General features: G+C 42.9%; 1 protein-coding gene across 6 annotated transcripts in view; it reads right to left on the reverse strand.

The window, feature by feature from the left end:
* The window catches only part of ADAMTS9 (ADAM metallopeptidase with thrombospondin type 1 motif 9), an 83,534-nt gene that overhangs the window by 59,755 nt on the left and 10,362 nt on the right, over positions 1–13,417 (reverse strand). For 4 of the 6 annotated variants that reach the window (XR_003527191.1, XM_027640408.1, XM_027640405.1 and 1 more), the window contains exons 3-10: positions 8,326–8,612; positions 7,273–7,356; positions 7,049–7,170; positions 6,603–6,643; positions 6,376–6,481; positions 4,266–4,412; positions 3,252–3,393; positions 2,931–3,038 (exon numbers count right to left, since the gene is read on the reverse strand). Coding sequence is in view for 5 of the 6 variants with exons in the window: in XM_027640408.1 (XP_027496209.1) it covers positions 2,931–3,038; positions 3,252–3,393; positions 4,266–4,412; positions 6,376–6,481; positions 6,603–6,643; positions 7,049–7,170; positions 7,273–7,356; positions 8,326–8,612 (1,037 nt within the window). In the remaining variant the exon portion in view is untranslated. The remainder of the gene's footprint in view (positions 1–2,930; positions 3,039–3,251; positions 3,394–4,265; positions 4,413–6,375; positions 6,482–6,602; positions 6,644–7,048; positions 7,171–7,272; positions 7,357–8,325; positions 8,613–13,417) is intronic. The other 2 variants (XM_027640407.1, XM_027640406.1) reach the window with 1 other exon arrangement.

The following is a 13,417-nucleotide window of genomic DNA, read 5'->3' on the forward strand; positions in this document are numbered from 1 at the left end:
TCAATGCTCACAGCTAAATATATAACCAGAGTCATGCTTGGCACCACTGACCCAGAGAAGATGACTGAATAGCTAACTAGTGAATGAACACAGCTAACAGACCGCGACATGACCTATATGTTTCCCATCCCATGGTTGAGAATTAACCAGGAAATCACCTGCATCCGTTGATTTTATTAAAAATTGGGGGGTTGGAGGTGATGGCAATTCAAAGGTGGGGAAAAGAGCAGCTGTTTTAAATAAACAGCAAGATTAGCTTATGGAAACGCAATGGTGTTTCTCGGAACCACACTGTGAACAGTCTGGCTGCACAACCTCTGTGCCTTTCGCCTTTTAAAAATAATTCCTATGTTGAGATACAACAGAAAAACTAAAAAGCTTGCCAGGATTCTCTTTCCTATGAGCTTACAGATCACAGAATGAAGAGAATAAAAAGGAGTTTTGTCTGGAGCAAATTCAAAATATCTTAAGACACAGAGCTGAGCAGGAGAGCACTGGCAGGGATGGGAGACACTACAACAGACTTTCCTTTCCTTTGTCTTGCCACTGGAGTCCCAGATAATTCACCAAATCCAGCTCCCATCCTTGGGCTGACTGGCTGAATAGAGTAGCAGGGGGCAGACAAGGGCTGTGAAGCTCCATGCATGCATAACAGATACGCTACCTGCTGCCATACGGCAGGAGACACAAACGATTACTATTCCTCTCTACTCTTCTGCTATCATTCTCTAAACAGCCCTGAAAACCACAAGAGAGAGAGAGAAAGGCCCAAATTTATGACCCTCTTTATTTTCTTTCAGTGATTTATCTCCACCCAACAATGAGCTGGTGCTGTGAAATGGTAAAACCATCACGATGGTGCTCACCCAGCAAAGCCAAACTCTGAGCTGGGCTTATGGCTTGATTTAACAAGACCAAATTCAGTGTTCTCACATGCAAAATATGCGTAAGTTAATACTCCCGGGTTGTTTTAGTGTTCTTGATTTAGGAGTAAATTTAGAGCCCGGTTAAATCTACATCCCAGTAGTTTTAGCTAGATTTTTTTTAGCTACTCAGGCTCCCTCATTTCCAAAGATATCTCCATAAAAAATGGCATGGTATTTTCTCCATCTGCCAACCCATACATCACAGGCTTTAAACATACAGACTTGAGGCATTAGTCAGCAAGCACCAGTTTGACAGGGCTCCTGGCCACAGCAGAGTACCAAGATAGCAATTTATTCCTAGGAAAAGCACTCCGGACTCGCACCTCAGCACTTTACAAGCCCAAGTAAACACCAAAGAGGAGAGAGTTTATGATGATCCAAACTTTAACATTGAATTAGACCAACACACAGATACAAGAATTACTCTGTAAAGCCCTTTTGTGAGAACACATTCAAATGCCTGAACACAAGTAGGCTGCATTAGCTTTTCTTAAGAGCCCATCTGCTCTCAGCTGAGAAGTTCAGGTCACACTTGTCTAATTTGTCTAAACTTGTCAAATTGTCTAAATTTGTGGGCTGAAATGTTTTTGCTCACACGGTCTTTATTAAGAGCCATGCAGCTGGACAGTGCCTCTTGCATGACATGGGGTAACTGAGGGAGTGCTAATCTGCTCAATTGCAGTTGTTTGCACATCACTCTGGTCACATCCAAGGGTAACTGCAGGTTTGTTGGAAGAAAATTGCAGCCCGGATTTTTGGAATTTCAAGAAAATAGTAATTTCTGACCTTCCAGCAGTGAGCAGACCCCAAGCTCACCAACAGAGAAATTGAGGACACAAGGTCTCAAGTCACAGGGACTCCACAGATAACTAAGCTTTATCCTGTGTCTCAAAACAGGGGGGATTTCACACAAAAACATTAGAGATTTCAACCACATCTCTAATGTGCATTCTCAACAATAAAAACAAACATGTTGACTGCACTTTTCCCTAAGAAAGGAAGGCAAATTGACCCATAATGCTCATTGTCCTGAAGGAAATCAGTCAAGTGTCATTGAACAATCAAGTTTTCAGATGCATGCAACACAAGATAAATTACCAGAGAGTTCCACAGCCTGTATGGAAAATTATATCTAAAATAGCATCCACGATTTTTATTAAAATACATTTGAAAGACTATGATTTAAAACTTTGCCTCTTTCTAAAGAAAACTTATTAATATTATTATTATTGTTGTTGATTTTAAGAGCCAGAAAAGTAAAATTTACTTTTCTGTAAATGTACCATGTAGAAAAATGTACCATGTAGAATAACATCACACTATTTTTACTAGAACCAGATGGAGAATAGTTTTGTTCAGACACAAATGATGAGAAACAGTTAGCATTTTTATTCAAAAGCTTCAGCATTTCAATAAAAGAAAAAGAAAAATCATCTAACTACTTTGCTCCAGATCTGAACAACTAAAAATTAAATACTTACTCTAAAAACCACAATGCTAGCTGGAAATTAACATTGCACATGGAAATCAAAAGTTTCTATGAATTACTGCCAAAAATGTTCCATACAGAAAATGTATTGAACCAATTCTATATTTTACTCTGAAGTTGTCAAGATGAGAAGCCAGCTGACAAGTTTATGTTACACAAAATTACTAATTGCTCACATCACATAGCAGATTTCTAACAAAAGCTTAGGGAAGCTTTGCAAAAGTTTTGCTCAAAAGTTCACTCAAGGGCATTAATTTAAAAAGATAAGCACTCCAGAAGGAATACCTGCTTTAAACAATGTTATGCCAAGCAGTCAATTTTAATCACATTATCTGGGCTAGAGATGATCCAGGCACAACAGGCTTAAAACACACAGAGCTGCTTTGGGCTTCCACCCTTGCAGTCAGGGCTGTACCCCACACAGCTGGCACTGGGATAGGATGATTTTGACTGATATGCTTAGCTGAGCCCTAGGAAATACAGCTATGAGGCACAAGCCACCAGGTACTACAGACCTTTCCAGGCTCACATTCTGTCCCATCAGCCCAAGGTGTGTGCTGGGTTCGACATCCCTTGTGAGCACCATCGACGTTGATACACCAAAGTCGTCGACACTGCATCTGCTTAAATGATTGAAAAGATCAAAGTACTAAGTATGAGCCACAGGCCTTATCAGATAGATGATTCTTTATGAAATTATCCCCCTAGGATTTATCACTAACTCACAAGCTTGACAGTAAGTTGATGGATTGTGAGCCTGCCATTCATCCAACCCCAAGAGACCTTATTTTGCTCTGGCAAAAGCGGGAAAAAAAAGGGTGCGAAATTTCACTTACCATATAGGGGCACACTTGAGATCCGGGTCCAAAAATTAACTCACATTGTTTGTTGACATCATAAATCAGCCCCGGGAGCTGCTGAGGCAACGTGTAAGTTCTTGATGAAGGTTCATCAAGCAAACACTCTCCATAACCAGTGCTACAACACAAATCAGAAAAATGGTGTTAAAATAGGAGGCAATGAGATTAAATCCCATTGGTGTTTGCCCAAATTAGCCTTAGGGCAGCTGCACACCACATTTGCCATATTTAACAAGCACTACAAGAGCTACTGCAAACTCAAGCACAGGAGGGTATGTTACTCATCCACCACCACCCCTGTGCTGTGACAGCAACCATCCACCACAGCACAGTCAGCTACCCTGGCAAAAGCATTTCTGAATGTGCACAACCTGCATTTAGTTGCTGAGCAAGCACTGGTACATTTTTATAAAGAATTCAGGAAGAAAAATCATTGATTAGCAGAACTGCCCAAGGGACTGAGCTCCTGGATTTGCCAAAACACCATTGTGGCTCTTGTTCTGTTCCACATCAGCACACACAGGAAGACATCACAGCAAAATGGGTGATCACTGTGCATCAAACTGACCCGTGGGCTCCTGGAACGGTGTTCCCACCATGGATTAGTGCCAGGGCTTTATCTTGACCTGTGGAGCAGAAAGGCAGATTCAATCTGCCTTCTAAAACACAGCTCCGTATCTGGGCCACAGGGCTTGGAAAAGTCACTCTTCAGGTTTGAGGGGCACACATAGTCCTTAAAAGCAATATCCATGTGGGAAGACTTATTCTTCCCCATCGAGAGGCCGGTCCTTGCCAGCCTATCAAGAGGCTGAACCGGCAGGGACTGGATGCCAGGGGTGCATTCCTGCTCTTTGTAAAGGATGTGTGCACACAGAAATCCCTCTGATTTCCTCCAAATGCTGCACTCTAGGACTTCAGAATTACTGAAGAACTCCATGGGACACATGCACATGTAAAAACAGCCCAACACATGCATATGCAAGGCCTTACTCCAGAAATTCAGTGATGTATTTCCTACTGCATTTTGACCACATCCAGGGATTGGTGTAGAAATTCAGTGTTGGTGCCATGACGTGCTGTTGATTTTTACCCCCATCTTCCTTGCACTTAAGATTGTCATCGTGTGGCATGTTAAAACTAAGAGAAAAAGAGCAGAGAAAAGTAGAGTCACTTAAGAGGCTTATGTCAAGTATTTAGCATAGCAAGAGCAACACTGTGAACTAAATGCAAGCAAACCCAAGAATTTTTCCTAGATTTGCTGCTGACAGATATTACAAAATAAAAGTATTAATATGCACATATTCACAAGTGTCAACAAACATTGCTCAAACAGGGGTCCCAGCACTCATGTGCAAAAAGCTGTGCAGCACCCTGCTAAGCTCTCCACACCGTGACTGCATATATTTAGTCAGACAAATCCTCATGGGAGCCTGGAGCAAGACGCAATTCCAGCTGCAGTTTCCTGTTCAGCTGATGGTTGCTATCATGCAGACAGGCTGGAGTCTGGCTCCACCTTCATAAAAATGGCAAATACTCTGGAAGTGAGCCAGAGCCAGGAGTTGATCTGAAGGAGTAAGTTTCTGAAGGAGATGAATGACTTGAGCCCACCAACCACTGCTGGCTGAAGACCCTTGGGGACACCGGCAGTACCCTGTGTGGGATGCGAAATGTTTTCTAATGCAGTTGAATGCCTTGAGCCATGCTGTTGCCTAAATAGCCTTGCACCAGGGATAGAGTTGGCTCTTACATTTATGTGGCAGGTTTACAAAATGCCATCAAGCATCGATATCAGCAGAAATCCAAGCAAAGTTTGCAGCACATGACATCTTGAAGAATGTGGTAAATACACTAAGAGACAGAATGGCTTAAAGCACTGCGCTGTTTGAAGTGGAGAAGGGGAAATGACCTGGTGTGATCCTGTATTCCAAGGCTGGGGAGTTTATACTCCATTAACATGACTTCCAACAAACCACCTTTACTCTCTATAAAAGGGCACAGAGGTATTTCCTGCTTTGAAGCACTGCTAACCCCTCCTGTAGCTGCCCTGCAGCTATGGGGCAGCATTAGTGAAGGCTTTAGCCACAGGTTAGGTGTGGGGAATGCCAAACCTTTAGGGACTTTCTGTCAGGAAGTGTCATTTAAACAAATACTACTGTGGTTAAAAATAGTGTCTCAGCCAGCTCTCTGTGAAGAAAAATGGAGTTTAAAACAATGAGAGATCTGTTCCCAAGTACTCATGCATCCCACACTTACAGACCCCTGCTGCAAACCAGGCGTGAGATGGTTTGGGACTGAACCAGCTGCCTAAGGGATGTAGCCACGGGGTAAAGGACTACGTGACCTAAGGTGATTTTTCTCACTACCTGTCTCAAAAAATGTCAAAATCGGTTAAAAGAAATTTTCACTGGAGGAGGTGTATCTTGAATGACAGCATCTCTGTTGGGGATGTCCAGCAGCACAAGACTTTCCCTGGTGAAACAGTTCAGGAGGTGGGTCAGGCTCACTTATACAGCCCCATCACCTCCTAGATGCCCTGGGTAAATTCCACCTTCACACGCAGTTGCTCCACTGCCTTCAGCAGCACCACACATAGCTGTGGGATGAGCTGTGGCAGGCTGAGGACCTGCTCTCAGAGGAGACTTCAGTCTCAAAAGGTAGTCAAAATGTGCCTGTGTCCCTCACCCAGGTCCTCCCCAAGGCACCCAGCACCTCCTAGCTCCAGCCAAATACGGGCTAGTCCCAGTGGCTTGGCTAGGACACCATGTCTGCTGGGGCAGATTCTGCTGACATCCACATGTAGACATGAGAAGACAGTAATAAGGGACATTTTGTTAGCTCTCCTCCCTTGCTTAGGTGCTGCTTGGGGTACTCTGTCATTCATCCTCTCCAAAACATGGCCCTGTTGGTTTTGCTGCTCTCAGATAGGCTTTGGAGCACCCCACAGTTTCATCTTCCTCAGTGGTGCATCTTCTACCCAGGTACATTTATCTCCTCTCAGATAATTAGGCTCAGCAGGTACCAATTCCCAGCCTGGCTGGCAAGCCCTAGTTAGCACAAATCTCGGGCTATTTAAATGTAAATGTATTTACATAAAACATACACATGGCCAAGTTCATGTGCTATTGTGAAGGCAGTGCTCAGTCCGTTATCTTCACTAATTGAACAGCTCCTGTATGGGTCACAGACTGTGCCCAGCTCTGCCAAACCTAGGAGAGAACAAAGAGGATTACAATAGAAAAAGGAATGTCACCCATGGTTCAGCACAGGCAACTAACATTGTCACTACCAAAAAAAGTTGCTAAAAGACAAAGAAAAGGTTTTTCTTACCCAGAGTATCACATTTGTTGTGCGCTCTACAAATATCCTGTCTGAAAGCAGAACAGACCTGACACATTAATTTTCAATGCAGCAGTGAGTTAAGGCACAAGTACAATAACAGCAGCAGTAAAAAACAACTCCTGGTCCTTCAAGGGACCTTCTCATGCAGGTTTGCCACATCATCCAGAGTCCAAATTAACCCCCTACCATAGTCAGAGTTTTTTCATCTTATGCTGAACCCATGGGCAGACTTTAGACAGTCCTGAATCTCTCAAAGTCATCTATTGCTATGGTGGACACATCATCCCAATTCTGCTCACAGTTACACCACTCCCACAATTGAAAATGTCCTTACACTCACATCAAAACCTGAACATTTCCCACAGCTGGATGTGTTACACATTCACAGTCTGACACACAACTGGCTACAGTTGTTATGAGAATATTCACCACACCTTGTAACAAGCACGGCTGTATCATGTTGAAGGTGACTTCCTTCTGGGTGGTTCTGGGATTGCTGCCACTGGCAGAAGTTTTTTAATGTAGTCTGGGCATTGTAAGATATTGCAGGACCATCCTGATAAGCAACACACAGAAAGCAGATATTTTAATTATTCATCACAATGCTCACTACAAATGCCATTGCCAAACAGAAGGTGAAGAAAATCACTTCCATTACCTGCTCATTATGTATCACGACCAATTTCACAATAACAATATTAATTAAATTTCCAATGCTTGGATCTTTGTAGATAGAAGCCACCTGTTGCAAAAAGCAATATTTGAAATTATTGCTAACATTCAAGGAAACAAACAATTAAGAGAACACAATCATGTTTTCCATTTTGTAACTGTTTTTCTCCTGAGCTGCTCTTCTACCCCACTCAGCGCTCTGATGCTGTTTGGAGAGACCTCCTGCCAGAAGCACAATTTTAGAATGAAACAAACCTGCTGGTATCACAGAAACCCAGCATTTCCTTTTGCTTTATCACACATTTCACTAAATTACAGGATCTTTCTGCTCTGACATTCAAAGACCACCAACCAAGACTGTCAAAAGCAACTTTCTCGAGTGCCTAATTCTGACATGGACAGTTTCAGACCATATTCACTGCACATCTACCCTCAAACAGGATGAACATCCCTCCAGTGACACAACTGTGCAGGATACTCCCTTCCAGTCACTCTGCATCTACAGAGCTGCTTATCTGGGGACTGCACTACTGCATCCTAGTACCAGCAGCTATTAAAATGCTTGTCCTCAGCCTGGAAAGCCAACTCTACAACTATGCCAAGGATCAAGGTGACCACAGGCTTTTTCTCCTTGCAAGAGCAAGGGAGGTGAGGTAACTGCATAACCTATGAGCATCAGTCCCCTGGAAGGCACAGTGCCCAAAGAACCTTTTTAAATTCAGCTATTTCACATGAATTTAAATAAAAAGAAGAGTACAGTGTGTGGACTAAAGGGTCAGTGATATTTCTCATGCTGCCTGGCGTTCAGAAAGATGGGAGAGGTGTGGGAAGGATTAGGAAACGTGATGGGTCTGGGAAAGAAGACTCCAACCAATATTTCCCAGCCAAGTTTTACCAATTTTTACTGTAATCCCAGCATTATCTCCATGCCTAGCCAAGGCAAATTAATGGCGTTGCACATGAATGCAGCAGAAAGGGGCTCTGTGACCACTGGAGAACGATTTGTGAGTGGATCTGTTATCCCTGGTTGAATACTCACTATTGACATCAGTGTTAAGACGTAGTGCTGTAGGTTGGCTCCATGGTAGGCGACCATCCTGCTGTCAGCCACCACCATCACCTCCACAAACCGCGGGTAGGAGAGGAACCGCTTCGTTCTCTTGTGGCTCTTCTTTTCACCGACGGTCCCAGTCTTGTTGCTATCGCCAGAAAAAGAATTCACTTCCAGGCTGTGTTTCAACATCTCCACGTCAGATAACATGCTGCTTTCTGCCCACTGTCTTCTCCAGTGTTTCCGCTTGTTCTTTTTGTGACTGTGCTCATGATCTATGGTTAAAAAACACATAAAAACAAAGTACGTTCTGGAATGAATAAAATACCACATATATGTTATGTCAAAATACCTATTATTACTTCAACAAAGAGTTAGCAGCTAACTGAAAGAGAAGCGTTCTGTGGAAGCTCACCATGTAATCCAACATCCAAGGCTTAAATTTTAAAGTCATCCTGGGGAAGCCAGTGGCACTTAAGAGGTGGACATTCCTGTCAAGGCTTCCCTGCAGCAGAGCTGTCTCCTCGCCCATGCAGGAGGGATGGAGCCTGGTGATGGTAATTAGCCACCACAGCGGCCGCGTGAGGATTCTGGGCACGTCCAAGGTGGCCAGGAAACCACAGGAAACAAAGGTCCAAATCCTGTATTTCTAACTCAGGCATGAAGGACGGCAGGATTTGGCCTTCATAGCGAAGCAATTATATATGATTTATTTCTGTCTCTAACAATAACACGGCTGGGCTTCAGTTCCCCCCCTCCCTTTATTATTCTGTGCTACAGGAATGGTAAAGGTCATCTAATAGCACAGCTGCCACTGGCGAAAGAATAGAATTCAGGAAGTTTCACATATACTGCTTTTGATATTCAATTAGGCCAAACATAAAAGCAGCCTGAAAATATACTCCATGCTGATACAAAGACGACAAAGTGAAGAGGGAGAACAGGCAAATAAAACATATGGAACATGTACAATTAAGATTTACCATCTGATTAGTATGTAATTATAGCATTATTTAAATGTAAGAGCAAAATCAGTCTTATTTGATGCCACTTAATTTTTAATCAGTTCATCATAGGAAGTAGCTAATTGAATGTGATTCATCCATGAGAGACTGTTCATTTCTGCATTTAATATAAAGCCAGATCTGAACTACACATCTACAACTCCAGGCTACAACCCTCACGCTCTTTGTAGCTTTAGTTTAATTTCTTCACGGTGGTGAAAAATATCAGATTTCCTTATCTGACCCACTGAGTAGGTTAGAGGAAGCATAATATTAGGGAACAAAGGAATATTCAATGCTCAAACAAGATTGAAATGATAGGAAACTTCTTAGTTATTTTTCCTGGGTAGTTTCCTTTTAGGAATAGTTGTAATAATTTCCAAAAAGAAATACATTCTCTAATATCACGGCAGGCAAAGGAGATCAGCCAGCTTCTACCTATGTGAAAAATACCATCCTTTTGCCCTATGTGTAAATAGCCAACAGAGTATTTAAGAATTAAATCCTGTTTACTGTGAACTACCAAAGTCCTATAAATTCTTCTTTCTTGATATAGTCCAGACCACCTTAATACAGCAGAGAGTCCGCAGTTATTTGAGTAAGAATTCGAGAAAGCCAATGGCATTTGTGGTTATAATTGGATTGCCCTAGTTCCTCTGCTCTAATCAATGCCCTTGTGTTGGCAAGGTTGTGCTCTCATGCTGGCACAGCTTCGTGGGCAACCATGACATTATCCCAACTCATTCAGTGACAATCAGTGTGGGAAGCCAACTGTGCATACAAATAACTTAAAGGTGAGAAGAGGACCAGACTGAGGAGAAAGCACTAACCTCAGTCCTTCAGCCAGTTCCCCTCCTCTCTGCACCCTCAGCCAGCCACTTGAATTTCCCTTTTAAATAACTAACTTCAAAAGGAGTAGGTGCTCAAGGAAAAATGTGTTAAGGATGAGGAGATGCTCAACGAGGCTCTGACGACTGTGGTGTGAAGCCAGAGCTCTGCACCATCCTCTACCATGGCTCCACAGAGCCCCAAATGGGACCATGAGGCTCAGGTGCCTTCTTCTCCAGCCTGTCTAGCAGAGGGAGGTTAGATGGCAAAAGAAGAGGGAAACGCAAAGGATTCTTTGCAGACACCTATTACACAGGAGGTGTATAAAAGAAATTAACTGATATTCACTGGGCTTGCAATGAAAACCTGCAGCTGGTATTGCACCCCAACAAACCCACCCATAACCCAGAGAGGCCCACATGAAATGCAATGTCTGGTTCCAAGAGTCCTGACCTGACCCACCATGCAGGAGAATCAAAGCCCAGCACAGCCAGGTATGCCCAGCACAGAGCAAAAACTACCTTCCTTTTTGTTGCAGAGATCTGGCACAGTGTCATAGAGTCATTTAGGCTGGAAAAGACCCTTAAGATCATCAAGTCCAATCATTAACCTAATGCTGCCAAGTGTCGGTACAGTATCAGTGTTCTTCCCCCATCCAGCACACAAATCAGATAAATCATCCCTTCAAAAACATCGTACTTTTTTCCAGGCATGATGCCACTCCAGCGCTTGGAGCGTGTTATTTGGACAGGTCATGTATTGTGTGTTTGCCAGCCTGGTTACTGGAAAACCAGGCACCAGTGATGGGGAAGCACTGCTCATGAAGGCACTTCCGGACTTTGACAGTAGTGAGATGTTATCTTCACCCATCTTTCTTGCATATAACTACACTCAGAGATGATGCACATTCACCTGTAAAAACTTGAATGCTAATGGCTGTGCACTGCTCTCAGCCCATCCATAAAACCCCCACATTAATGGGAGCTGCACACAGGCACTGCCAGTACTCTGTGTACCTGATTTTGGTGATATCCCGCTCCACTACGATGGCCACAACAGCAATGTGCTGCCCTTCGATCAGACAGAAGTGAAAATCTCTCACATTACACAAGAAAACTGCAATTTTACAGCTACAGCTTCCTACTGCCACACACAGCACCAAAAAAAAAGGGTGTGATATTTTTTCCAACTTGTTTTCCTTTTTTTTTTCCTATTGTGTTAACATATTAACAGAAATCAAGAAGAAAAATGGTTTGCTTGGCAGGCTCTCAATTCCTGCAATGACCTGAAAAACATCTACCTACACATGGCAGTAATTGGATGGGTTTAAGCAACAAAACATTTTTTTTTTAATTTGCAGAAAAATCAAACCCCAATGAGTAGACAAACCCTTTAAACTATGCAAACTACAGATCAATAATTCAAGTATCAGACAAGCCCATGCACTGATTCAACAGTTCATATTCATTTGAGAGGTGGATAAAGGCTGCTGGTATAATGTCCATTTTACTGCATGCTTTACTAAGACAATCTACGCTATTTCCACTGTCTTTAAAAGACCTGGAGGTGTATCCTAATTCTTTTTCTGCTTGGTTTCTCCTTTGTAATGTAGAACTTAAAATAGAGACCAAATTCTGTGACAGGGATATTTGCTCTGATGGCATCTTCCCACTCCTGCCATTTATTTTTGCTTGTGCAAGAAGCCTCAGCCCAGAACTCATTCAGCTGATTTATGGATGATTCCTGCTGGTTAATGTACTTTGGATCTATCAAAGAAAGAGGGCAGGGAAGACTCTGGCCCTACATGAGTACTTGGCCTGCATGAAAGGGTGACAAGGCAGAGTCAGGAACTGCTTTTGAAATAGTAGCTATTGTTACATTAAAATCAAAGATTAAAAGAAGGAACAATACCTTAACCCAACAGTTCTAATCCTTTCCATTTCTATGTTAACTTGTCCTTGGAATAGAAAGCAATTTGCTCAATTAAATAAGACATGTAACAATTCAAGCAATTCCAGTTCAGCTCCAAGTTCATAAGAGTTGCACATAGCAGGGGAAAAAAATGTGAAAGAGAAAGAGAGAGTAAGCAAGAGAGGGGCAAAAAAATCTATTTCTTGAGCTACAAACATTAACATCATCTCCCTGCTAGAAAAGGCATGTGATCCTTTCAAACCAACTTTAACAATAACTTTTCTGAATGTGTGACCTAGGATTTTTAACAAAGTTTGCCGCTCAGTGGTTGGCCCACAACACTCCTAGACCTGCTCTGATCCAGCTGGGCAGATGAGAAAACTATCATTTGGAAGCTAATTATTTATTGCACACCCCCATAAAGCAGATCAAAATTCAGCTGAGCTCCCTCAGGGCAATCAGTCAGCATGTGACCCATCTCTCTTGACTTGGGCAGGAGCCCCAGCAGCAAGCTCTGCCCAAATGCATCAGTACAAGTTCCAGCTACAGTGGCTGGCTGGAATTTACTGCCTCTAGCTGGTACAAAAGCAGCCGTCTAAGTGACTGCCATCACTTGGAAAACAGAGGGGATAGAGGCAAAATGGATTTTCCTTCATGCAGAGATCAGACTGGCAGAAATCAAGCCAGATTTTTAGGCTCTTCTTGCCAGGAAAAAGGATGGAAGCTGGCTCCTCTTTAGGACACAAACAGGTCCTAAGCTGGACCAAAGGATTCTTCTAGCCCTGGCTCTGTTTTAGTTCTCTACCAGTATGTTTTATATCTCTATCTACCTTTCAATATATCTCCAGATATATCTCAGATGGATTTGCATGAGGCCAAATTCTTACCTCTGTTACTGTGGGGGTGCTGTTGTAGCAAGCATAAGCCAGAGCTGAACACACCTTCTCTGACAGCAGCTTCTCAGACAACAGCCAGGGATGGAAACAATAACAGGGGACCAGCTGTTGCCTTACTCTGTACCACACTGATATGACCAGTTCTACGAGCAGGACTAATCCTGCCTTCCCTCTGGATAGCTCCTTGACTGTGCAATCAGAGCTGCTGCTATAGATGGAAAGGGAAAACAGATTTTATTGACAGATAATGGCCTACATCAGAAGGGAAATGAAGGATCCAGGCCAGTCTGGATCCACAGAGAAAGATATTCTGCACTAAAGGTGTAAATGAAAGTTTGCTCAATTTCTCTAATCTGCAAACCAGAAAGTGTTCAACTTTTAATTAACCTGAACCCACTCAACAGAGACCAACTAGGGTTTCAACCTTTGTCAGCAAGAACT

This window comes from Corapipo altera, unplaced genomic scaffold (assembly GCF_003945725.1).
Source record: "Corapipo altera isolate COAL_440 unplaced genomic scaffold, ASM394572v1 55, whole genome shotgun sequence".
Classification (NCBI taxonomy): Eukaryota; Metazoa; Chordata; class Aves; order Passeriformes; family Pipridae; genus Corapipo; species Corapipo altera.